Here is a 20,281-nt window from a genome sequence, read left to right as displayed (position 1 = left end):
TCGTCAAGTTTGCGGCTTCGGAGTCGCAAGATGTTGCACAGGTGTGTGTCAATGGGGGTCACAGTGCGGAGGTACGGTATCTAGAATTGACAAGCAACTGCGCACTATGCGGTGATGCCAAGGGTCTTACGTGGTTTCTCAGTTCCTCGCAGTCTGATTTCCCCATCGATCAAGTTCCTCGAAGCAGAAGGACTCCTGTACCCGACGACTCCGATCGCAGCTTCGTCTTCTCGCCCAAACTCAGCAGCAGGCCATTAACTTCGGTATATTGGAGAGAATGCCTAGTAAGACTAATGTAATTCATATCATTTTTTTCCATTCAAGGCTTTAAAGCTTTCCAACAGCGGACGAGCACTTAGTGACGTTTGGCTGTTCACTTGTATAGGACCTTGGACTTTCAAGGTCGGTTGCCCTTGCCATGGGCGATTACTTAACTCACATGAAAATTCTACGCCGACACGTTCATTCATATCCTCTTCTATCATATCTGCAGCAACTACTGTATTAACACCGCTGTTGATGCAGAGTTGACGAAGCACAGCTCTGGAATTCGGACGTGATTCAGAGTTCAGGCGCGGTGCTAATTCAGCTCTGTATTTCATGCCATCCCTAGATCTTGCTCGATCTCTACTTAATTGGAATTACTAGGTGAGCCTGACAGCTGCAGGGATGTCATCAATGAAGATATTGAAGGGAATGTTTAAGCTTGGCGGAAGGTGACATCGAGCTGTCCATGCCTCGGGAACTGATGACCTGCCGCCATAGAAGCAACTTGAATATCAAGCAAGTGTCATTTTTTTCCGACAAGCCAGGCAAACTCTAAGGGGTCAAATAAGAACCCGATGTAGGCCCGAGCTCCATCTGGCAGCAAGGGTAGCTGCAGAAATGTGCCAGTGGAGCCTCTTCTGCAAGCACGAACTCAGTTTCCATACTCTGAAAGGTCCTTCAAGACAGCCCAAGCCCTCAGGAACGTAACACGGTCACGAAGCTCAGATCAAAAAAAAACCGCTGCATATAAGCGAGCAATCGAAACAATAATTTTCTTTATTTAAGTGGTCTGGACGGTCTGGACCTGCAGCAACCAGTGGTGAATATTGTCCAGGAGATTCACATAGCCCCTTCCTGAGGGTGCGAAAATTTGTGATCTCCCATTGATCTGCCACTATTCTGACGTGACCCTGCCACATTTGTGATCCTCTCGAGTCCCCGACAACCTGGAACCAGAATCATGATTCTATAGTAGACGTACAAACTCCCATCGTTGGACCTAGATAAGGTGTTGCAAATGCAACACGAGCGAAAGTTTGTACAATCTTTAGTGGGTATTCAATATGCAGTGTCGGGATATCCATAATGTTCAGTGGTCTGGGCTTGCTGAGGCCATTGACTGACGAAGGCCAATTTCACAAGCGCCAGAGTTGTTGACCTCCTGTCATACAACCTCACTACCCCAACGCCTATTGCGTCCCAGAGAAGATGGCCAGCATCTTGCGGCATGACATCTGTCATCGACCTCCGAGGGGAGGGGAGTATTAAGACGCTGCTTTGAGACGATCGTTTGCACAGAGCGTTTCAGCAAAAACCTTGAAGTCTGCCTTCGATGCACGCCCCGGCTGCATGTTGACCGATTATCAGAGTCTATTTTTCTGAAAGATCTGCTACCTACCTTGAGGGCATAGATCGCAACCTCGTCCTTCGGCTCCTTCCCCTCAACGGCAACCTGCTCCATCAGCACGACCCGGAGAATATTTTCCCCTGCATCATAATGGCACCGCACTGCAGGCCGCAAGGCCACATTCATGGACACCTGGCCAAGGGGGTCCCGTCTGAATACTGATACACCGCGCCGTGATCAATACTGACATATTGCAATGAAAGTGGACTTACGCAGGCGTGTGCGTTCGTTCTGGGTCAGGACTTTGATATGCCCAAAGTTACCATCCGTGAAATCTTTGCGCCCGCGCTTTATGAAGAGTTTGACGCCTTTAAGCTCGGCGGAGACGGATTCGTCTTCTTCACCGGTTACAACTAGTGATATTATAGATTAATCAAGTGGCCAAATAGGCGGTGACGCACGTGAGGATGCTTTGGGTGCTGTGGATGCCTGCGCACGGTCCCCTAGAGCACCGGCTGAAGACGTCTCAGCAACCTCGTTTGGAGACGGTGAGAGCGCATTGTCATTCGGACACGGCGCAGGTGCGAATTCAGCAGGGAGACCTGGGGTACGGGTTTCGCCGCATCGCCAGGCAGGTGTAGATGTCAATGTAGATGACGGGAAGGGAGTATTGGAATACTTGGCGAAAGGAGATTTGGTGTTTGCGAAAGATGAGAATGCAGAAGCATTCGGCCTACGAATAACTGGCTTGGGAGCCGGCGGCGGCATAACGGGGCGAGGCTCGCTGGGTTCGTCGTCCCTCACTGAATGAGACGGGTTCTCAGGATGCTTAGATTGTGACTCGACCTCCGTCTGTGGTTCGGCCGGCTGAACATTTTCGCTAACAATTGTAGCCGCCGTAATATGCGCTTCTGGAGCGGGCTGCAGAAGATTAATTGAGTCACCTGGGACACGATTAAATTAAATCTTAACTTTACCTCATTAGCGCTTGCAGCAACTTCTTCGACTTGCGCGGCCCCGACTTGAGCAGCAGTGAGTAGTTCTTGTCGAACAGCTGGTTCAGGATGGGGTGCCGCGTTCTGGGCCTCTTGGTATGAAGGAGGTGGAACGACAACTTCCCACTCCTAGCAGAAGTTGCTCAACAAATGAAGGAACAATATCACTGTCTTCGATCAAAACTCACTTCCTCCTCGTGGTCATTGGGAGGTGTTCTGCTCCTTTTGACGGGTCTCTCCTGCTCTCCCTCGGATTCGGCATCAGACTCATCGAGCTTACGCTTGAGAGACTTCTCCTCGCTGAGTCCGAGTTATGGATTACAACTACTTGGCTGGGTTGCGTGACTCACGGTTCGACATCGACGTGGCTTGGTTGCGCGCCCAGGGAGGAGGCTCTACGAGCGCAAGCGTAGCCGAATGTGGCCGCAAAGGTTGCGATCCCACAGAACGCAAACTGAAATTCGGTGATGGGGAGCATGATTTAGTGAATCTGCGAATAACCTGAAATGGATTAGGGTACGAATATAACCGCGAGGTTGGACAGCTGTGGTTATTGCTCAGTGTGTTATTCAGTCACCAGGACGTGAATATTGTGGCTCTGCTATTGAAAAGCTACAAGATGAAGAGAGCTGAAAGAAAAGTGCAGAATGCCGTTGCATCTGGAATCGCTTATGAGGGCTGCATGCTGCGCCTCGAGGCTTCCACACGTCTGCCCTAGATGGAAGGTTGATGAGAGACACGTGTTGAACTAGCACTGTTGTAGAAATTCCATCAAGACTTACGCGGCGCGTTCCAATGGTGTTGTCACTGCCTTATGATGCACCGAAGCTGATTAGGGCACGGTTCGTTATCGAGGTGGAGGGTAGGTTTTGCATACTGGAGTACCAAGCTCCGGCTACGCGGCGAATGCAAAATGCCAGCATGTTTGACCCGGGTGTGAATGCTGGATCCGGGTGCGTTGCCCAGCGTGTTACCCCAGTGTTTGATCCAGCAGGCATAATCTATGTTAAGCCAGCCTGATTCAATGAGTATTCCGTATCTCGAGGTGAATGTCTCTGTGATATTCAACTCCCACATGCACTGGACCGGTCACCGCAGCCGTCACTTCCCGGCGATAGATTTAGGGTCCGAATCTACCAGCATCTTTCTGTGGCAAACGGATAATATGATGGATGCCACGATGAATTTCCTGGACCGCGGTCATTGGAAAAGCAGTGGTAGTACCTGCACTGATTCGTGCCATGAAATATTGCCTCACATCCATGTTGGATTTCTACCGAGGACACCATGAGCTACTATGGTCAGTAGCATATGATGATGTACAGTCACGGTGGTAGCGATGAGTAGATACCAGATAGTACAATTGATTGCTGCCAGGTGCACGCGACCCTCCACGGAGGGGTCAAAGTCCGCATTTAGTGGACACGTCGACTTTCGGTTAACGCCAAGGTTTCGCACTTCCACAACTGCTTAGAGGGTTGCAGCTCATCGTCCGGTCTCTTCATTCAACGTTGCTAAAAGACAGTCTACGACAGTCCATAATAATTACTCGCGGCCATGCCGGCCGCCTACCCTCTCCCTTCTGATCTGTCTCCCACAACCGTTACCAATACTGCGTCCCTCCTCCGCATCATTGCGCTTGCCCTGATATCAGGCGCTGCTATTGCCTCTCGTCTATTTGCTGTTATCAATTTTGAGAGTATCATTCATGAATTGTACGTGCAGCCGTACACGAATTTCTGGTGACTGACATAATGAACTATCAACAGCGACCCATGGTTTAACTAGTACGTAGCTTTCATGTGTCTATTCGCGTGCTCAGCGCCTCCTTTACAGTCGAGCAACAAAAGTTCTCGCCTCGCAAGGTTTCTATGTGCGTACCACTTTCAGGTTCTTCAACTAGCAACTCACAAGTCGCGTTTTCCAGGAATTCTGGAACTGGTTTGACCCAACGGCATGGTACCCCCTTGGACGCGTAGTTGGTGGAACCATCTACCCTGGTCTTATGGCAACCAGCGGTGTAATTTACAACTTACTCCATGCACTCAATCTCCCGGTCGATATCCGCAACATTTGCGTCCTCCTAGCTCCAGGATTTAGCGCCTTGACAGCTTGGGCCACGTACATGTGCGCGCGCTCTGCACTCCATTATGCCACCTAATTTATCATCACTTGCCAGGTTTACGAAAGAATTGAAAGATGAAAGCGCTGGTCTTCTTGCAGCAGCTTTCATCGGCATCGTGCCTGGTTACATCTCGCGTTCTGTCGCCGGCTCGTACGACAATGAGGCTATCGCCATATTCTTGCTCATGTTCACCTTCTTCGCATGGATCAAGGCACTCAAGCAGGGAAGCGCATTTTGGGGCACTATCGCTGCTGTTTTTTACTTTTACATGGTCGCCGCGTGGGGTATGCCGTCATATACATAATTTATTTCAAGTCGAGATTCTGACAACAATGCACTAGGTGGATATGCATTCATTACAAATATGATCCCTCTGCATGCCCTCGTCTTGTTGTTGATGGGACGTTTCACGGGCCGGCTTTACGTTGCGTATTCGTCCTGGTACGCGATTGGCACCTTGTCCAGTATGCAGGTCCCCTTCGTTGGCTTCCAGCCTGTTCGCACTAGTGAACACATGGCTGCGCTCGGTAGGTTTCTTTATTCGTGTTTCTTAATTTCCTATTTGACGCCTTTTCAGGTGTGTTCGGCCTATTGCAGATCGTTGCATTCGGGCAACTTGTTCGCGCACACGTTTCTTCGAAGCAGTTCCAGGAGTTACTGTTCGCTGCGGTCATCTCTCTAGGCCTGATCGGCTTCTTTGGAATTGTCGGCCTTACTTATAAGGGCTGGATCGCCCCTTGGACAGGACGATTCTACTCCTTGTGGGATACGGGTTACGCCAAGAAGTATGTGAAGATACATTTGCACAACCTTCCATCACTGACCAGACACTCAGGTACATCCCCATCATTGCTTCAGTTTCCGAGCACCAGCCTACCGCATGGCCGTCGTTCTTCATGGACTTGCACTTTCTGATTTTCCTTTTCCCTGCGGGCGTGGTAATGTGTTTCCGTACACTGAGGGACGAGCACATCTTCGTGATCATCTACGCAGTCGTTGCCAGCTACTTTGCAGGCGTGATGGTGCGTTTGATGCTTACCCTCACCCCGGTCGTCTGCGTGTCTGCCGCTATAGCTCTATCGACGCTCATGGATACGTACCTGGACCCTACCGAACCGAGTGTTGAAGACGACAAGAGTGAGTCCTCGACGACTCCCTCCACCACTGGAACAAGTGGCACACCTACCACGACACCCGCTACACCTGCTACCAGCAAGAAGTCGAAAAAGAACAAGGAGAAAGAAAAGGAAAAGGAAAAGGAAGCGTCTGTCCCTGCTGGTGGTGTCTTGGGCGAGCTTGTCTCCAATGTTGCCTCCTCTGCTGCAGCTGCCAAATCTGCCACCACTGCCGAGAAGGGCGTCTTCGGCATGGACACGCGCCTGATCGTTCTTTTGAACGCGCTCGGACTGCTTCTGTTCTTCGTGGTGCACTGCACTTGGGTGACTTCGAATGCATACTCCTCACCGTCTGTCGTTCTGAGCTCGACGGGATCCGATGGAAGCAAGAACCTCATTGATGATTTCAGAGAGGCGTACCACTGGCTGAGGCAGAACACGGCAGAGGATGCAGTTGTCATGAGTTGGTGGGACTATGGCTACCAGATCGCAGGAATGGCGGATCGCCCAACGTTGGTAGACAACAACACCTGGAACAACAGTGGGTTTCTCCTATGACATCCGATAACCCTAATTAATGCTGACTCGTGCAACAGCACACATTGCGACCGTGGGCAAAGCCATGGCATCGCCCGAGGACATCGCCTACCCTATCCTGCGCAAACATGATGTCAGCTACGTGCTCATCATTTTCGGTGGGCTGATCGGGTACAGCGGTGACGACATCAACAAGTTCCTCTGGATGGTGCGCATCGCACAGGGTGTCTGGCCAGATGAGATCCAAGAGCCAAATTACTTCAACCGTGGCGAGTACCGCGTAGACAGCGAGGCAAGCCCAGCGATGCGCGAAAGTCTGATGTACAAGATGAGCTACTACCGCTTTGCGGAACTATTTGGTGGTCAGCAGCCCGTGGATCGTGTGCGGGGACAGCATGTGCCTATCCAGGGCCCAACGTTGGATTACCTCGAGGAGGCATATACAACGGAAAATTGGATCGTGCGTCCCGATGTGATTGGTTTGCGGTATTTGGGCTGACTACGTTTTAGGTCCGCATATATGAGGTGAAAAAGGATGATGTGCTCGGACGTGACTTGAAAATCGCAAATGCGTTCGATCAGGGGAAGAAACGCAAGCGGACAAAACCCGTGTCAAGAAGGAAGGCCATTAGTGCTTGAGCGAGGGAGTGATAGTTGGGTGGATGAGATGCAGAAAAGCCTCGAGGCCTCGGAACGTGTTTGACATGGAGATTTTGCTCGTGCGAGTTGTGGTATTGTGGACCTTCTCTAGAGCTGTAACCTTCGTTTATCCTCTTCCTCGTCTCATTGTACATCCATTGATTCCACTGGATCTCCGTCCGCCAAGATTGTAGAGATTATGGATACAATCATGCGCAATTATTTAAGGAGGTAGAATTACTATTAGTATTACTGAAATAGTCCCTCCGGAAGAGCGATAGCGTGTCATTTGTATTGATATTGGTAAGAAATGGAAAAATGGTGAGCTTGCTCTCTTTCAACAACCACTGTATAGTGGACGTCGTTGGGAGTCCGTCAAAGTGTCCTTTCCTCGCCATACACCGCATGGATAACTATAATGTCCTCCCGATCTTGACCGTGCACACTTGGCTGCCTTGGGTCCTCCGTCGAGGTTTGTACCGCGGCGTCATCGAGGCAAGAGGCATCTGGAGAGCCGAAAGTTGTTTACCTAGAATTCCCCAATATCCGCGACGGCGGTCTTCGCCCGCGTCATTGCTCAGGTCAAGAGTAGTGAAGGTACTTCTTCGCGGCATCGAACAACTCTTGTTCCTCGCAGCGATCTTCCACGAGCTCCAAGTGTCGTAACTGCATATCCTCGCCATTTGGCTTCGGCCTGTGTCCTCTCCTTTTTGTTGATGGCATCGCGGTCTTAAGCGCAATGTGTCAACGAAAAATAGAGATATAGGGGAAAGCAAATACACCCCGATGGTTGCTCGGCACCTGAATACAGCAAGGCTTTCGTCTGATTCTATCGTGATGCAGTAGGCTGGGATGCCGACCAAGGTGTGCTATGAGTCGGACTGTTAGTCTGCTACAGATCGTTGATACTTTATCGTACAGCTTCACATCCCGATCAATACCTCAGTTTCTGAGCACCAGCTCGTGGCTGCCTACTATGTGGCCCCATGCTTGACATGCACTTCTTGATTTCCCTCTCCCCAGCGGTGTTTCTCCGTGCGCTGAGGAACGTCCATATCTTTGTGGTCGCTCGCATCATGAAACATCTGAAAATTTATTTTGCTGGAATTTCGACCATCAAGCTCGACGAAGATTATACTCAGATCCAGGGTATGGCGTCGCGCGCGTGGTCCCATCAATCCGTTCTGTTTTCTGGTACTGAAAAAGTACAGACTTTGGCATAGACGATAGCAAAGAAGATGCTGTCGTGTTGCCTGCTTTTGCTGGGGCGATAGTGCGTCTGATGCTGACCCTTCGCCCTATCAGATAGCCATCTGGGCGTCTGCTGGCGTGGCGCTCTCGTCACTGATGGATACGTACCTGAACTTACCTAGCTGAATTCAATATTGAATGACAAGAGTGAGTCATAGATTGGGTGAATAAGCCTTCAAAGAAGATCGGTCCCAACTGCGATTCGTATGGCGGCTACCTTTGTTAGTTCCCTCACTTCCTCGATTTGTACGTTATTCAAACGGCCAGCGCCAAGTTTGAAAGGGAATTGTGGCATGTGCTGGCACGTGATGGTGGGAGACTGTGGGTGCCCCGTGAACGCCACGTCAGTTGTTTTCCCGAATCCCGACGCAGCGCGTTATGGCACATTTAGCAGTAACATAATAACTAACATCCACGCTCTACTTCGACTCGATATACCCTCTGGCGGGCTCGTCTGCTCGTTTATTTGTTAGCATCGGCCTATTTCGCAATGCTTATATTTTATCTAGCTACCCTCCTGGCGCTATTGCCCGCAATAGTCTCTGCAGCTATATTTCCTCCTGACACCAAGGTAAAGATGCTGGACCCAAAAGGTTTTCGTAGGGCTATGAGGAGTAATGTAGGCGACCTTGTGTCTCTCCTTCCATTAAAACTGATTGCTCTCATTCAACCAGAGGACGAGCGTAGTGGCGTTTGTTGCCCCGTGGTGCGGGGTGAGTTACAAGATTATGGTTTTGTTTCAACTGACGAACAAGCACATCAGCACTGCCAACGGATGGTTCCCGAGTACAGCAAGGCTGCCGAGAACTTGAGCCCACTCATCCCATTTTATGCAGTAGATTGTGATGCCGAGATGAACAAGCGTTTGTGCGGAGAACAGGTGCGCATCACATTGCGCTCCGACACAGTCGTATCTGACACTCGTTCAGGGTGTCCAAGGGTTTCCAACACTCAAAGTCTTCCCTCGTGGAAGCCAAGCTCCACCTGAGTCGTATGACTCCGGCGAACGTACTTCTGGCAAGTTCATCCGCTGGGCATCGCGCTCCGTGCCCAACAATGTACAATCCCTCCCGCACATCCACAGCATCCCAGCGTGGTTGGACAAGGTTCGGCTCTCAGCTTGATCTCCTGCCTCGTTGCCTTGTGTGACCTCGCGCATCCCCCACAGACAAGCGACCTCCCACGTGTCATTCTCTTGAATAAGGACAAGAAGTTTCCGCTGCTCTGGCAGGTCTTTGCGAATAATTACAGGAAGAAGATGGCGTTTGGCCATCATACAGATCCAGATGGCGCGTTTGCGGCATCGTTGGGGTTCCCAGCGACTGTCGAGGGAAAGACGTCAAAGGTCATTGTGTATCCACCAGGGTCCAGCGTTGCGGTCTTGTATGAAGGTGCGTGCTTTTGTGTATACGGCTTTGATTACTTGACAGACGTGACTACTAGGGATGACAAAGTATGACCCGTTGACAAAGTTCTTTAGGTCCATATTGGATGGGTCAGCAGACTTCCTCCAAACATCATCGGAGCAATCTGTCAGGGATGAACTGTAATTAACTTGGATCAACTGAAAAGTGATTGACATCTTCTACTCCAACGTGTTTGAAGTCACCCGCGGACATGTCACCAATCTCACACGGTGCTCGCCAAGGGTCGGCATTCTCGTACTTTGGTCAGTTTTTTGATGGGAGGGGAAGCCATATATCGCGTGCTCATGGACAGAAAACATTTGATTATGAGTCGTGTTCTATTTTCTGCTTAACCCCCATTTTCTGCAGATACGGGACGAGCGCTCGTCACACCTTCCATTGAATTCAAAGTTTGTATCCCAACACGCGTTCTTTATCAGTCTTTCGCCTCCTGTGAAGTCTCTCAGGTCAATTCGTTAAACCGCCTTCCTGGCGTATCCGTTCAGCCAACACCCTTCGCTTCGCTTCTTCGGCGTTCCTCTTAATTCCTTTCTGTATCTCTCGGTCCCAGTTTGTCCCAAGCCATACTACACCATATTCAGATAGGCCTACTATGAAGAGACCGATGACTTGACCTGAATGAGGATGAGCAGTAGTTTTGCAGGAGGTACGGGATACGCACCGATCCAGAGTCCCTGGAGGCCAAGATCAGTCTTGAATGCGAGGGTGATTCCGATCGGCAATGCAAGAATGTAGTATGCAATAAGATTGAACATGGCGCCAAGGTGTTGTCGGCCTGAAAGTGCTCATAGGTGAGTTTCCCATTTCACATTAACACATGCTCGCCCACCTTGACCACGAAGGACGCCACCACACGAATTTGCCAGACCGTCGGCAATCTCACGGTACTTTCTTAATTTGTAGGTACCACGCATGAAATGTACTCACTTGAAATGAAGCGACCAGAGGCATTACTTTGCTGACAAGCCGGACAACGTCTTCATCGTCGCTGAAGATATAGCCAAATTTCTATTTGCCGTTTGGTATAAAAATACGGTGCGAGTCGATTGCTGACGTACGTTTCTGGCTGTTAACATGACGATCATCACTGCGAAACCAACGATGACGCTGATAAGGGCAATAGCATGGGCTGCATTCCTTGCGCCGATGGCCGTTCGTGCCCCGATCAGGTTTCCAATGCGATTTGAGGCGACGACCCCTGGTGAGACATTAGACGTACGAATGGTCCATCAGATTGCACACTAACCGAATCCAAATGGTAGCGTGCTTATGACTATGGGTATGATTAATCAATGATAAGGTGCGTAAGGAAAATGCATACTTTGGTCGGTGGTCATGATAACAGACTGTGCTGCCAGTGGAAGCTCTCCGAGCCGGCCGGCCGCAAGGGCTACTATTTCGAATGCAGCCCTGTTCAGGGTAAGTGGTATGCCTTAATCGGGGGCATTAGCGGCTCACCATTCTGTGCCTACCATTAAGATTCCTGGGAGCGCCAACTTGAGGAACCCGACGCAGCTCTCGAAATTGAAAACGGCCCTGGGTTGAAGGCCACCCCATGTAGCGTTTTGTTTGTGCATAGAAGACATCGACGTCACTGCAATCAAGAGGAAAAATGCACACCAGTATGTGATGGAAAGCGCAACAGGGCAGCCGAGCATGCCCAATGAAGTATAATGAACCAGGAAAATGTTGAGGGCGATATTGATTGGCGATACGATGATCAGTACCCAAGTAGCGGCTTTCATAATTCCTGCATAGCTTGTAAGTCAAGGGACGATTTATTAGCATGCGACTGACCTTGGCATTGCAGGTATTTCTTGAGGGACTCGAAAGCAATATACCCAGGCGCGCCGAACAACAAGATCCTCAGAATATCTTGCACATCCTTGCAAAGACGAGGAGGCTCTTTGATAGCCAACAAGACAGGCTCCATGAACGCCCAGAGTACGCCGACGGGAATAAGAAGAATCCAGAGCAACACTACGCAACGCTGGAAATGCACCGACAGATCAGTGGAATGACTTCCTCCAGTAAATGCCTGAGAGCCTAAGGTGTCAAGGGCTGATCCCCCTCCCAGTGCAATGCACCAGCCTACAGGACGTGGGATCATCATCGCAAAAGAAAAACAAGGGCTACTCGCCAGTAACGTAGGCCAACATCATCGAAAATGCAGCCGCAGAAAGTTCTTCTGGACCCAGACGGCCTGTGATCACAATAGACACTGTCTGGATAGAATTCTGTAAAATATAGGATAGGATGACTGATGGACATCGGTTGTTAGCACATGCTTCTTGACGCCGACGAAGTCTAGCCTACCAGGAATTGAATCGACGACAAGCGAGGCCAGAAGGCGGGGCCCGATTGTTCGGTTCTCTCCTGCCACTTCGGGAAGGTTCTGAAGGGAACGGTCATTCAGTTGCTGCTGTGTGCGCTGAGCGTTGGGGAGAAGGGGTGCCGCTTCATCCAGGGATATAGTACGTGACATGATGCGAGACTTAGTGAATAGTCGCTACCAATTCACAGTGTTTATAGCGGATTCCGAGGCAACGGAATATATAACGGAACCTCGGACTGTCCCATGCCGATTCCCTTTCGATATCCTCTGGGACAACATGTATCCTTCTCGAAATGAGGCTTGCATCGTGTTTGATCCTAGCTCCAGTGGATTATTTTTGTGAGCCGATTTTTCCGATGCATTTCCATTTCATTGTCCCTGATAAGATTCATCTGGCAGATGGGGTCTTGAATTTTCTGCCTCATGGCAGAAATCGTCTTGCACCTGTCATGTTATCAGGACGAAACCAGGATTTTTTGTGATACTCGTGGCGTGATGGCGAGTCATGGGATACGATTTTTTCCCGCAAGAAAAGCTTTTTAGTTGGCCTGACGCTCATTGAAACTCACCAAAACTTCCCCTCTAGAAGTTTCCCCCGAGATGAAATCTTTCACCCTGTTCGCTTTGGTGTTCGCTGCCGTGGGCCTCGCCCACGACCATCACCATGAAGACCAAATTCCTATGAATTATGTCAAATATCCCTACCAGGCCACATATCCAGGCGACGATGAAGGTATACTTGAGTAAAATCTCCCCTTTTAACTGCCGCTCACCGGCAAGGTAGTGACTGCGGACTCCATTTTCTCTGGAATTACCACATTTGCGAAGCTCCCATGGGTACAGTGTCTTGGCAAGGACCGAGATACTACCTTTGACATCGCGTTCATTGGTGCCCCTTTTGTACGTCATAGCATCTCTATTCATTCAAAAGGTTTATTCGAGGGTTTTGCACAGGATACAGGGACATCCTACCGCCCTGGTGCCCGGTTTGGGCCTGCTGGTATTCGTGCCGGATCTCGTCGGTTGACCTTGTATGGAGGATACAACGTTCCCCTCGAGGTCAACCCATTCCTTTCTGGACTAAAAATCGTGGATTGCGGTGACATTCCAGTCACGCCCTACGACAACAAGTTTGCCATCCAGCAAATTGAAGGCGGGCACAAGGAGCTTCTTCACCGACCTGCTTTTTCCCCGCTTGGCAACGACGCTCTCACCGGCAAGCCCCTCGTTCCAATTTCGCTCGACGGAAAGCATCATCCACGTGTAGTCACACTTGGTGGTGACCACACGATTGTTCTGCCTTTGCTTAGGTTCGTTCCCTTTCAGTGGGTAATTGGGTAATTTACAACTAGTGCTCAATGTTACGCACCAGGTCCATTCACTCTGCATATGGCCCAATTTCTGTAATCCACTTTGACTCCCACCTAGACACCTGGAAGCCTTCTGTGTTTGGAGGCGCCCCTTCCGATCAGGCCGCTATTAACCACGGCACATATTTCTATTGGGCTAGTCAGGAGGGTCTGATTAAGAACGGAAGCTCCATTGCAAGTATCTTACTTCCTTACCTTCCACTATTCCTTTCTCCCCCCGTCTATCACCGAATACTTTGATCCTAGTTTGCTATCGAATCTAGCATGGCGCCATCAGGACCACGCTATCCGGACCAGCCGATTATGCAAATGACGACGCCTCTGGCTTCCAACGAATCGAAGCCCGTGAGATCGACACCATAGGTGAACAAAGCTGTCCATTTATCATTATTCATTATCTGACCGTCTCATTCTAGGCACTGACGGAATTATCAAAAAGATTCGGGAGACCGTCGGCGACCGACCCGTTTATCTGTCCATCGATGTGTGTTGGCATTTCATCTCGCTGCCGAGTTATCAATCAATTCATTGCAGATTGATTCAATCGACCCCGCATTTGCTCCTGCGACGGGCACCCCAGAAACTGGTGGTGAGTACGTACAACATTATCTATATGATAAACTCAGTTGTCGGAAGGCTGGTCTACACGCGAGTTACGCACCATCCTCAGAGGCCTGGATGGCCTCCACATTGTCTCGGCCGATATTGTTGAAGTTGCTCCTGCATATGATACCAATGCAGAGCTTACGACCATGGCCGCAGCCGACGTACGTGACGCCGTCAAACTTCTGGACCATTTTAATCCTAGCTTCATAGGTACTGTTCGAGGTCATTAGCGTCATGGCAAAAACCCCCTTGGGTAAAGTCGCGAATTAGGCGAGAAGACTGATTTTACCTCAGATCAGGTTAGCTGTTTTCCTCAGCAGCGAAATAATTTCTTGGTATTCATTTCCCTACTTCATTTGAGATTCCATCTATGCATTATTAGTTTAGTCTCACATCAAATGCCGTTGGCCGTAGAGTCATCACTATTTGCGTTCGCAATGTGTACGAAATCGTTGGATAGGGTTTTCAGATAAATATCCAATCACAGTCGTGTAAAATATCTATCATATGGTACTCGCGCCGTCGAGCAATTGTGAATAAGTATTGTGGTCTTCGGAGGATCAGCAGTTTGCTACCCCGAAAAGGAAGGTCATAAAGATCAGCGCGATTTGATTACTTGTCACAATGTTGGGAAGATAAACTTGACATTGGATCCGAGTCGTAGGAAGACAGCCGTTCCTTGAGGCTTTAGTCCGCAGCATAAAACTGTTCTTGTTACATTTTCCAAGTATCCAGAATGTACGTTCAGTAGTTCCGCATGGCATACATGTAAGACAGTAACTTTTACGTTGTATACTAACGTACTTGCCCATCCGTAATTCAATCTTGGCACCACTGCATCACGCGTGACTCATCATTTCCGTGAACTTATAGGGAACTTTCTCTCCAGGGGACCCTGACATTGCCTACGAAATCAGATGAGTGGATGACACCCCAGGGCACCCCTCAATATCTTGCCATGCTTTCATATGCCTCATGTGTCATGATGGATGCGGTTCGATACGTGTTGCATTACATACTGGCCGCGGGCTTAAAAACGTCACTCGTACCAGGTCCCTTGTTTTTGTACTTAGGGGCCTGCCGGCAGATACGGGATATGGTTCACCCAAAAAAATTGGAGGCATTGGGGGCACGTAAAATTTGCATTGTACACATGCCGCACATGTAATACCTCGGCCTTGAGTAAGACACTGACGGCTCTGAGGATGAATCCTGGTTACTAGTATGTACACCGGATAACACGTCCGAGCGCACTGGTGGCCCGTCTTCGAGATGCTGGTAACTCTATATTCTTGATTTTGAACGAAATAAGTGCACTTACATAGTACATACATCTTATCAAATGTAAATAATTAAATGTTGTGCTCTGCACCTGTGGAAGCTACTCAATTGAAACAGAGAAGCAATACAGTCCTGTGCATGTCTGGCGTATCCCATACCCACGTCACTAGTATCTACGGATCTTCGATAACAACGAACTAAATATCACCTTTCAAAGCTCTTTCCCCTCTAAAGACGATCTGGAATCATCAACATTCTTGATCGGGCCATGGAACCACTTGTGCGCTGAAACGATCCAAGAGATAGACGCAAAGAAGAAAACACCCATGATAATCACGACAGCGTAATCTGTAACATCCTGTCAGCAACCGAATCGAGGTCAGAATCGGTAGATATACGTACTCATCCCTGCCGGGGTGGCTGTTTGTGTGGGGGGAAAGAGCAATAAGACAACAATAAAGGATACCCATGCAACCGCTATGATCCCAATAGGCATGTACCACCTTCCCAGGCTGAATGTGCCCGGGACTAGCTTATCACGGCCCGATGTGATACGAAGGAAGATAGGTGTTGCATAAGACACGTACAAGCCGATGACAGAGGCCCTGGAACGCGGAGAATTCCTGAGGATAAAAACTTTACAAAGCGAAGTCCTCCAACGTACCCTGCAAGTGATGAAAGTGCTGCAGCGGAGAAGCCCAACAAGCCGCAGACGGCGGCGGCAGCCATGACCAACCAGACAGCATTTACAGGAGTTTGCGTGCGCCGATTGATCCGCTTCCACCAACGAGAGCCAGGGAGGGCGTTATCCCTCGCAAACGCGAAGACGACACGAGATGCATCAACTCCTTGTGCAGCTCCCGTCACGAACTAACCAATGATTCAAGCGAAAACAGATCGAGATGATTTTTGACCGTACCTGGACAACAATGATAAAACTCCAAATTGCCAGCATCCCTCTCTTGCCAAGTACATCAAGAAAGAGCTGACCCATGGGAAGCGGTAAGACACCACTCAACAAGTTGGTCACTGAAGCCGTGGCAAAGGAGCAGGCAATGAAGAGTAGCCAGCCCAGCACTTGTGTCCCGAATACACCCACAAGGATTGCAATGGGTGCTGTACGCTGAGCACCGGCTACCTCTTCAGAGATGTGTGCAGCGGAGTCATCTGGAGTTTTATGAAGTCAATAGTACATCCGCAGACGACATCTGCCTACTCACAGCCCGTGAGCGTCCACATTGGCGCTGTGAAAGCGAGAAGAAAAGCCCATCCGTCTGTGCACGCGGTCAGTCAATACCCTCAGATGACGAGCTAGTGCTCACTGTTGCTCCATCCTGTGTTGTTCTCGAACATAGTGAAGGCATCCGTTGTGGATACCTTATTGTCACCAGAACAAACAAGTAGTGCAATGATGGCGGCTATGGTGGTACCAACTGTTTGAAGAAAATGGGATCCGGAAGTTCATCTACACCTTGTAAACCAATACTTGCCGTTGACGATGACATAAAACAGATTCAAGCGAGCCAATACGTTCGTGGCAGCAGAGCACACCAGGCCATGGGTAAATAGAATAAAAAGTAAGATGCCGTACGTAGCACCGGAGCTCACTATCGTTGCTCCATCAGAGCTCACCGCAATCGCGGTAGTAATCATCTGTGCACTGTACAAAGTTAAGTCACAGGAAGTGTAGTGCTGCTTGTATTAACGAACCATGTAAAGTCGATGGAACACACGAGAGTAACTTGGCCCGTGATATTGGCCCATCCTAAAACCCCATGGTGAGATGTATTTAATTTATAAAAGTCTTTTGCCAACCTGTGATCCAGCTCGCTAATGCAGAGTATTTCGGAGGAGCGAGTTTAGCAGAAAAATAATAGAGGCCCGCAGAAGTCCTGGGCGAAGACACGCATGTGAAGTCCCACTGAGTATTGTGGAAGGTGATAAAGATAAAGATATTTACGGCATTGATGATACCAGCTCCGCCATGGAAGATGCGACCGCCATCACAAAGAAACAGGGGATCAGCCATCCCCAGACCATTCCAACGTGACCACCTATGGACCTCGTCATATGCTCGTGACTGCCAAAGAGTAGGCACACACCTGAGACCAATGGAAATGAGAATGTTGATGCTACAGAAGCCACCACACCCATAATTGAGAAGGCGAAAGCAATTGTCTCGATCATCTGGACAGAAAATGAATTCGCTCCACATAGCCTACAAGTGGTTGCTAAGGAGGGACTGACCGAGAACTCGCGCTTGAATTCAGCTTTGTAGCCGAGTTCAGCGAGTAGTGTATCGTCTGCATTGCGTAGTGGAGTGTGGTAGCCACCGACACTGGCAGTGTTGACACTGATTTCAGCCTGCTTCTCGCTGATGGACATTGTATCAATAAACCGCAGACTTGACGCCAAAAGAGTGCTAGGTTCTTACACTTCTGTTACGGTAAATATATTAGTCAACTTGTTGGAGATAAGAGCATGGGCGCTTCCTGTAGTAAGTTACGGTTGTGTCTTTACCGGATCATCATCTGGGAAATAGCCTCTGGCCATGAAGGACATGGGTCACTTAGTAGTAGTAAAAATACACTTATCTCTTGACAGTGACGTGTCGTCATGCTTGGGGGGTTCGGATAACGAGAGGCACGCTGTCGCGCACGCTCGATGAAGAAATTATGTAAAGGACTCCACCAGTGAACACAGCACCGCAGGCAGTTGAGCTTATGTTCGAGTCACTAGCTGACATGGCGATATCTTCTACCACAAAATGTCTGTAAGAGAAGTTGAACGTTGAACACTGGAGAGCTCAAGGAGAGCTACTAAATATGGATATGTTTTAGACAGTGCACAGCCACTACTGCTAACTTAATCCAACTTGAACGCTTTTCGGAAGAGCGCGACGTTCAACTGCAACGGTAAGCACACTAGTACTGTAACATCACACAGTCATCACACAGTCTTTACAAAGTCTCTTAGAATCGGCGAACAGATGCGCTAGTTTCAGCCGAACGTTTGCAATTTGTGCGATTGCAGCAGCACAATGCAAATTCTCGAATTCAATCAAAACTCGAGACCCACGCTCTTGAGGTAAATCCATCACCATGTCCAACTATCTACGAGGCTTATTTTAGATTGTTTGCAAGTAAGCATCTGCCGCACCTCCCGTTGCCGGTCCTTGGCAAGGGTCATGGGACTGTATGTTCCCTCGTATATATATTGCTCCATCGACGTTCTCACCATGACTATGACCTGACGGCTCCCTGTCAACACTGTCTGACTCTCCTAGCAAGCCACGAATACCTAATGCCTAGAAAAGTTCTCGTTGGATTTGGCGTAGATGTTGACGCTGTGGCTGGCTGGTGTGTTGTTTCCGTTTGATCATAAAAAGAATCAGCGCCAAGGACCATTATGCAGGCTTGGATCCTATGGAGGAGAAGACTCTCCGTTAGATATTTCACGAGTATGGTCACGCTGACTTTGTATAATTGCGAGCTCAAGTAATGCAGGGAATGTACGCGGGAGAAGTTGGAGTCCCTCGTCTTCTGAAGTTGTTTGATAAGTATAAGATCAAAACAACCTGGTTCATCCCCGGTCAGTCCTAAGCTCAATGCTATCAACACACGAGGAATTTATGGATCGCATTTATAGGTCATAGTTTGGAAACATTTCCGACGCAGATGGAAGCAGTTCGGGATGCCGGTCATGAAATGTAAGCTTCCTTCAATGTGGAGACCCTTATCTTTCTCATGCTCTCATGTCATGCCCAGAGGTCTTCATGGATATTCCCATGAGGTAAGTGGTGATGGTATCAATATCTGGCAAGGAACTGAGTATTTCAAAGAACCCTGTCTCTATGACTCTGGAACAACAACGTGACATCTTGGACTACACCTACAAGCTTCTCACTGATTTCAATCATGGTGTTCCTCCAAAGGGCAGCGTCGCCCCTTGGTGGGAAACCAGCAAGGAGGGGACGACGCTATTGCTAGAAAAGGGCATCGAATACGGTCACGATATATTACTGCTCATTTCAAGCAATGTTTTGACATCATTTTAATAGACCACTCCAATATGTCCCATGAGTAAGTCGGTACATACTAGTCCTAATTACTCATACTCACATTCTTCCAGTTCGCAGATGTATTATCTTCGCGACGAAGATACATGGACGAAAATCGATTATCAGGCGAAAGCTCACACGTGGATGAAGCCACTGCAAAAGGGCAAGGAGACGGGACTCGTCGAGATTCCTGCTAACTGGTTCGTCAATCGTATCACTAGTGTCTTTCCTATTGATTTCATGCATCTTGTACATTCGGAAAGGTACCTCGATGATCTTCCTCCAATGATGTAAGGTCCTGCGGCTTGTCTACAAGTTCAACCTACTGAACATCAGCCTAGGTTCATTAAGTCAAGCTCAAACTCGCATGGTTGGGTGTGTCATCGCGCTTGAAGCACTTCTGATGCGTTTCATTCATGTATCCGACAGGTCAATACTCGAGATGTCGAGCAGCTTTGGAAAGACACTTTCACGTACCTGTATAGGTAAGCATCATAACTGCGTCGCAATCTACTGTCTAATGGTACCACTCAGAGAAGAGGAGAATTTCGTATTCCCCCTCACGATCCACCCGGACGTCAGCGGGTCAGTCTTCTCCTCTCTTTGACACTTGAACGTTTCTGAGTTTTTTCGGTACAGTCGTCCACACGTACTTCTTATGCTGGTATATTCCATCCAACGTGCTCCTTGTTCTCTTAAAAACTGACGATATATAGGAGCGTTTCATTGAATGGGTCAATACCCACGATCACGTACACTGGGTAACCTTACACGGGATGTCTCAAGAGTTTAGAGCCAGAGAAGCACCAGTTCCAGGTGCCGTAATGCCTAAAGGCTTCGCACAGCGTCTGTGAAATCCTGTACATCGTGTCGAGACTTCTTCACGTGGATAAATATTGAATGACATATATCAGCGTTCTATCAA

At 49.0% G+C, this 20,281-nt stretch overlaps 7 protein-coding genes across 7 annotated transcripts; 4 read left to right on the top strand and 3 right to left on the bottom strand.

Annotated features, from left to right (window-relative positions):
• Positions 1-1,225: 1,225 nt before the first annotated feature.
• Positions 1,226-3,088, bottom strand: DEU56DRAFT_938222 (uncharacterized protein; the record flags this gene model as incomplete). Its single annotated transcript, XM_041358840.1, has 7 exons — positions 1,226-1,613; positions 1,667-1,833; positions 1,888-2,028; positions 2,077-2,536; positions 2,593-2,739; positions 2,799-2,910; positions 2,961-3,088. 7 exons carry the CDS (start codon positions 3,086-3,088, stop codon positions 1,533-1,535), a joined length of 1,236 nt encoding a protein of 411 aa, XP_041210718.1. The 3' UTR covers positions 1,226-1,532.
• An 881-nt stretch (positions 3,089-3,969) lies between these two features.
• DEU56DRAFT_239221 (glycosyltransferase family 66 protein) lies at positions 3,970-7,195 on the top strand. The gene is made up of 10 exons (XM_041345240.1): positions 3,970-4,325; positions 4,380-4,397; positions 4,447-4,483; positions 4,538-4,737; positions 4,790-5,019; positions 5,077-5,262; positions 5,313-5,520; positions 5,571-6,391; positions 6,447-6,847; positions 6,898-7,195. Exons 1-10 carry the CDS (start codon positions 4,168-4,170, stop codon positions 7,024-7,026), a joined length of 2,388 nt encoding a protein of 795 aa, XP_041210717.1. The 5' UTR covers positions 3,970-4,167; the 3' UTR covers positions 7,027-7,195.
• Positions 7,196-8,558: 1,363 nt separating this feature from the next.
• Positions 8,559-9,989, top strand: DEU56DRAFT_239154 (thioredoxin-like protein). The gene is made up of 6 exons (XM_041345238.1): positions 8,559-8,896; positions 8,952-8,990; positions 9,041-9,157; positions 9,207-9,383; positions 9,446-9,668; positions 9,721-9,989. Exons 1-6 carry the CDS (start codon positions 8,768-8,770, stop codon positions 9,825-9,827), a joined length of 792 nt encoding a protein of 263 aa, XP_041210716.1. The 5' UTR covers positions 8,559-8,767; the 3' UTR covers positions 9,828-9,989.
• A 129-nt stretch (positions 9,990-10,118) lies between these two features.
• Positions 10,119-12,423, bottom strand: DEU56DRAFT_239165 (MATE efflux family protein). The gene is made up of 11 exons (XM_041345239.1): positions 12,021-12,423; positions 11,845-11,964; positions 11,502-11,795; positions 11,163-11,454; positions 11,026-11,114; positions 10,951-10,977; positions 10,763-10,902; positions 10,632-10,712; positions 10,534-10,582; positions 10,366-10,479; positions 10,119-10,318 (listed from the first exon to the last, which is right to left on the bottom strand). Exons 1-11 carry the CDS (start codon positions 12,187-12,189, stop codon positions 10,152-10,154), a joined length of 1,542 nt encoding a protein of 513 aa, XP_041210715.1. The 5' UTR covers positions 12,190-12,423; the 3' UTR covers positions 10,119-10,151.
• A 216-nt stretch (positions 12,424-12,639) lies between these two features.
• On the top strand, positions 12,640-14,285 carry DEU56DRAFT_910677 (arginase family-domain-containing protein; the record flags this gene model as incomplete). The annotated part of the gene is made up of 9 exons (XM_041357208.1): positions 12,640-12,772; positions 12,824-12,939; positions 12,994-13,349; positions 13,412-13,628; positions 13,673-13,772; positions 13,826-13,893; positions 13,944-13,998; positions 14,046-14,176; positions 14,226-14,285. 9 exons carry the CDS (start codon positions 12,640-12,642, stop codon positions 14,283-14,285), a joined length of 1,236 nt encoding a protein of 411 aa, XP_041210714.1.
• A 1,101-nt stretch (positions 14,286-15,386) lies between these two features.
• DEU56DRAFT_938182 (amino acid transporter) lies at positions 15,387-17,681 on the bottom strand (the record flags this gene model as incomplete). The annotated part of the gene is made up of 12 exons (XM_041358839.1): positions 15,387-15,644; positions 15,699-15,901; positions 15,961-16,166; positions 16,216-16,463; positions 16,517-16,570; positions 16,619-16,729; positions 16,766-16,956; positions 17,007-17,061; positions 17,112-17,188; positions 17,257-17,350; positions 17,399-17,483; positions 17,544-17,681. The coding sequence occupies 12 exons, from the start codon at positions 17,679-17,681 to the stop codon at positions 15,508-15,510; spliced, it is 1,599 nt and encodes a 532-aa protein (XP_041210713.1). The 3' UTR covers positions 15,387-15,507.
• A 511-nt stretch (positions 17,682-18,192) lies between these two features.
• On the top strand, positions 18,193-20,281 carry DEU56DRAFT_791210 (carbohydrate esterase family 4 protein). The gene is made up of 17 exons (XM_041352643.1): positions 18,193-18,211; positions 18,273-18,383; positions 18,440-18,491; positions 18,583-18,655; positions 18,711-18,756; positions 18,803-18,887; positions 18,945-19,005; positions 19,064-19,088; positions 19,138-19,303; positions 19,357-19,378; positions 19,428-19,556; positions 19,620-19,646; positions 19,698-19,731; positions 19,786-19,841; positions 19,891-19,941; positions 19,996-20,020; positions 20,073-20,281. The coding sequence occupies exons 4-17, from the start codon at positions 18,600-18,602 to the stop codon at positions 20,208-20,210; spliced, it is 921 nt and encodes a 306-aa protein (XP_041210712.1). The 5' UTR covers positions 18,193-18,211; positions 18,273-18,383; positions 18,440-18,491; positions 18,583-18,599; the 3' UTR covers positions 20,211-20,281.

The sequence above is a fragment of the Suillus clintonianus genome, assembly GCF_016758775.1.
Source record: "Suillus clintonianus strain FC179 chromosome Unknown DEU56scaffold_20, whole genome shotgun sequence".
Lineage (NCBI taxonomy): Eukaryota > Fungi > Basidiomycota > Agaricomycetes > Boletales > Suillaceae > Suillus > Suillus clintonianus.
The sequence above is the reverse complement of the archived record's forward strand: the minus strand, read 5'-3'. Positions and strand labels throughout refer to the sequence as shown.

Bases quoted from the DNA above. Each gene is read 5' to 3' on its own strand.
- DEU56DRAFT_239154 (XM_041345238.1), top strand. From the start codon at position 8,768: ATGCTTATATTTTATCTAGCTACCCTCCTGGCGCTATTGCCCGCAATA. The intron at 8,897-8,951 runs GTAGGCGACCTT...TCATTCAACCAG, and splicing joins GTAGGGCTATGAGGAGTAAT to AGGACGAGCGTAGTGGCGTT. The intron at 9,384-9,445 runs GTTCGGCTCTCA...CATCCCCCACAG, and splicing joins TCCCAGCGTGGTTGGACAAG to ACAAGCGACCTCCCACGTGT.
- DEU56DRAFT_791210 (XM_041352643.1), top strand. From the start codon at position 18,600: ATGCCTAGAAAAGTTCTCGTTGGATTTGGCGTAGATGTTGACGCTGTG. The intron at 19,006-19,063 runs GTAAGCTTCCTT...TGTCATGCCCAG, and splicing joins CGGGATGCCGGTCATGAAAT to AGGTCTTCATGGATATTCCC. The intron at 19,732-19,785 runs GTGTGTCATCGC...TGTATCCGACAG, and splicing joins GCTCAAACTCGCATGGTTGG to GTCAATACTCGAGATGTCGA.
- DEU56DRAFT_239165 (XM_041345239.1), bottom strand. From the start codon at position 12,189: ATGTCACGTACTATATCCCTGGATGAAGCGGCACCCCTTCTCCCCAAC. The intron at 10,978-11,025 runs GTATGCATTTTC...TCATACCCATAG, and splicing joins TATCATGACCACCGACCAAA to TCATAAGCACGCTACCATTT. The intron at 10,713-10,762 runs GTACGTCAGCAA...AACGGCAAATAG, and splicing joins TCATGTTAACAGCCAGAAAC to AAATTTGGCTATATCTTCAG.
- DEU56DRAFT_239221 (XM_041345240.1), top strand. From the start codon at position 4,168: ATGCCGGCCGCCTACCCTCTCCCTTCTGATCTGTCTCCCACAACCGTT. The intron at 4,738-4,789 runs GTGCGCGCGCTC...ATCACTTGCCAG, and splicing joins ACAGCTTGGGCCACGTACAT to GTTTACGAAAGAATTGAAAG. The intron at 5,521-5,570 runs GTATGTGAAGAT...CCAGACACTCAG, and splicing joins GATACGGGTTACGCCAAGAA to GTACATCCCCATCATTGCTT.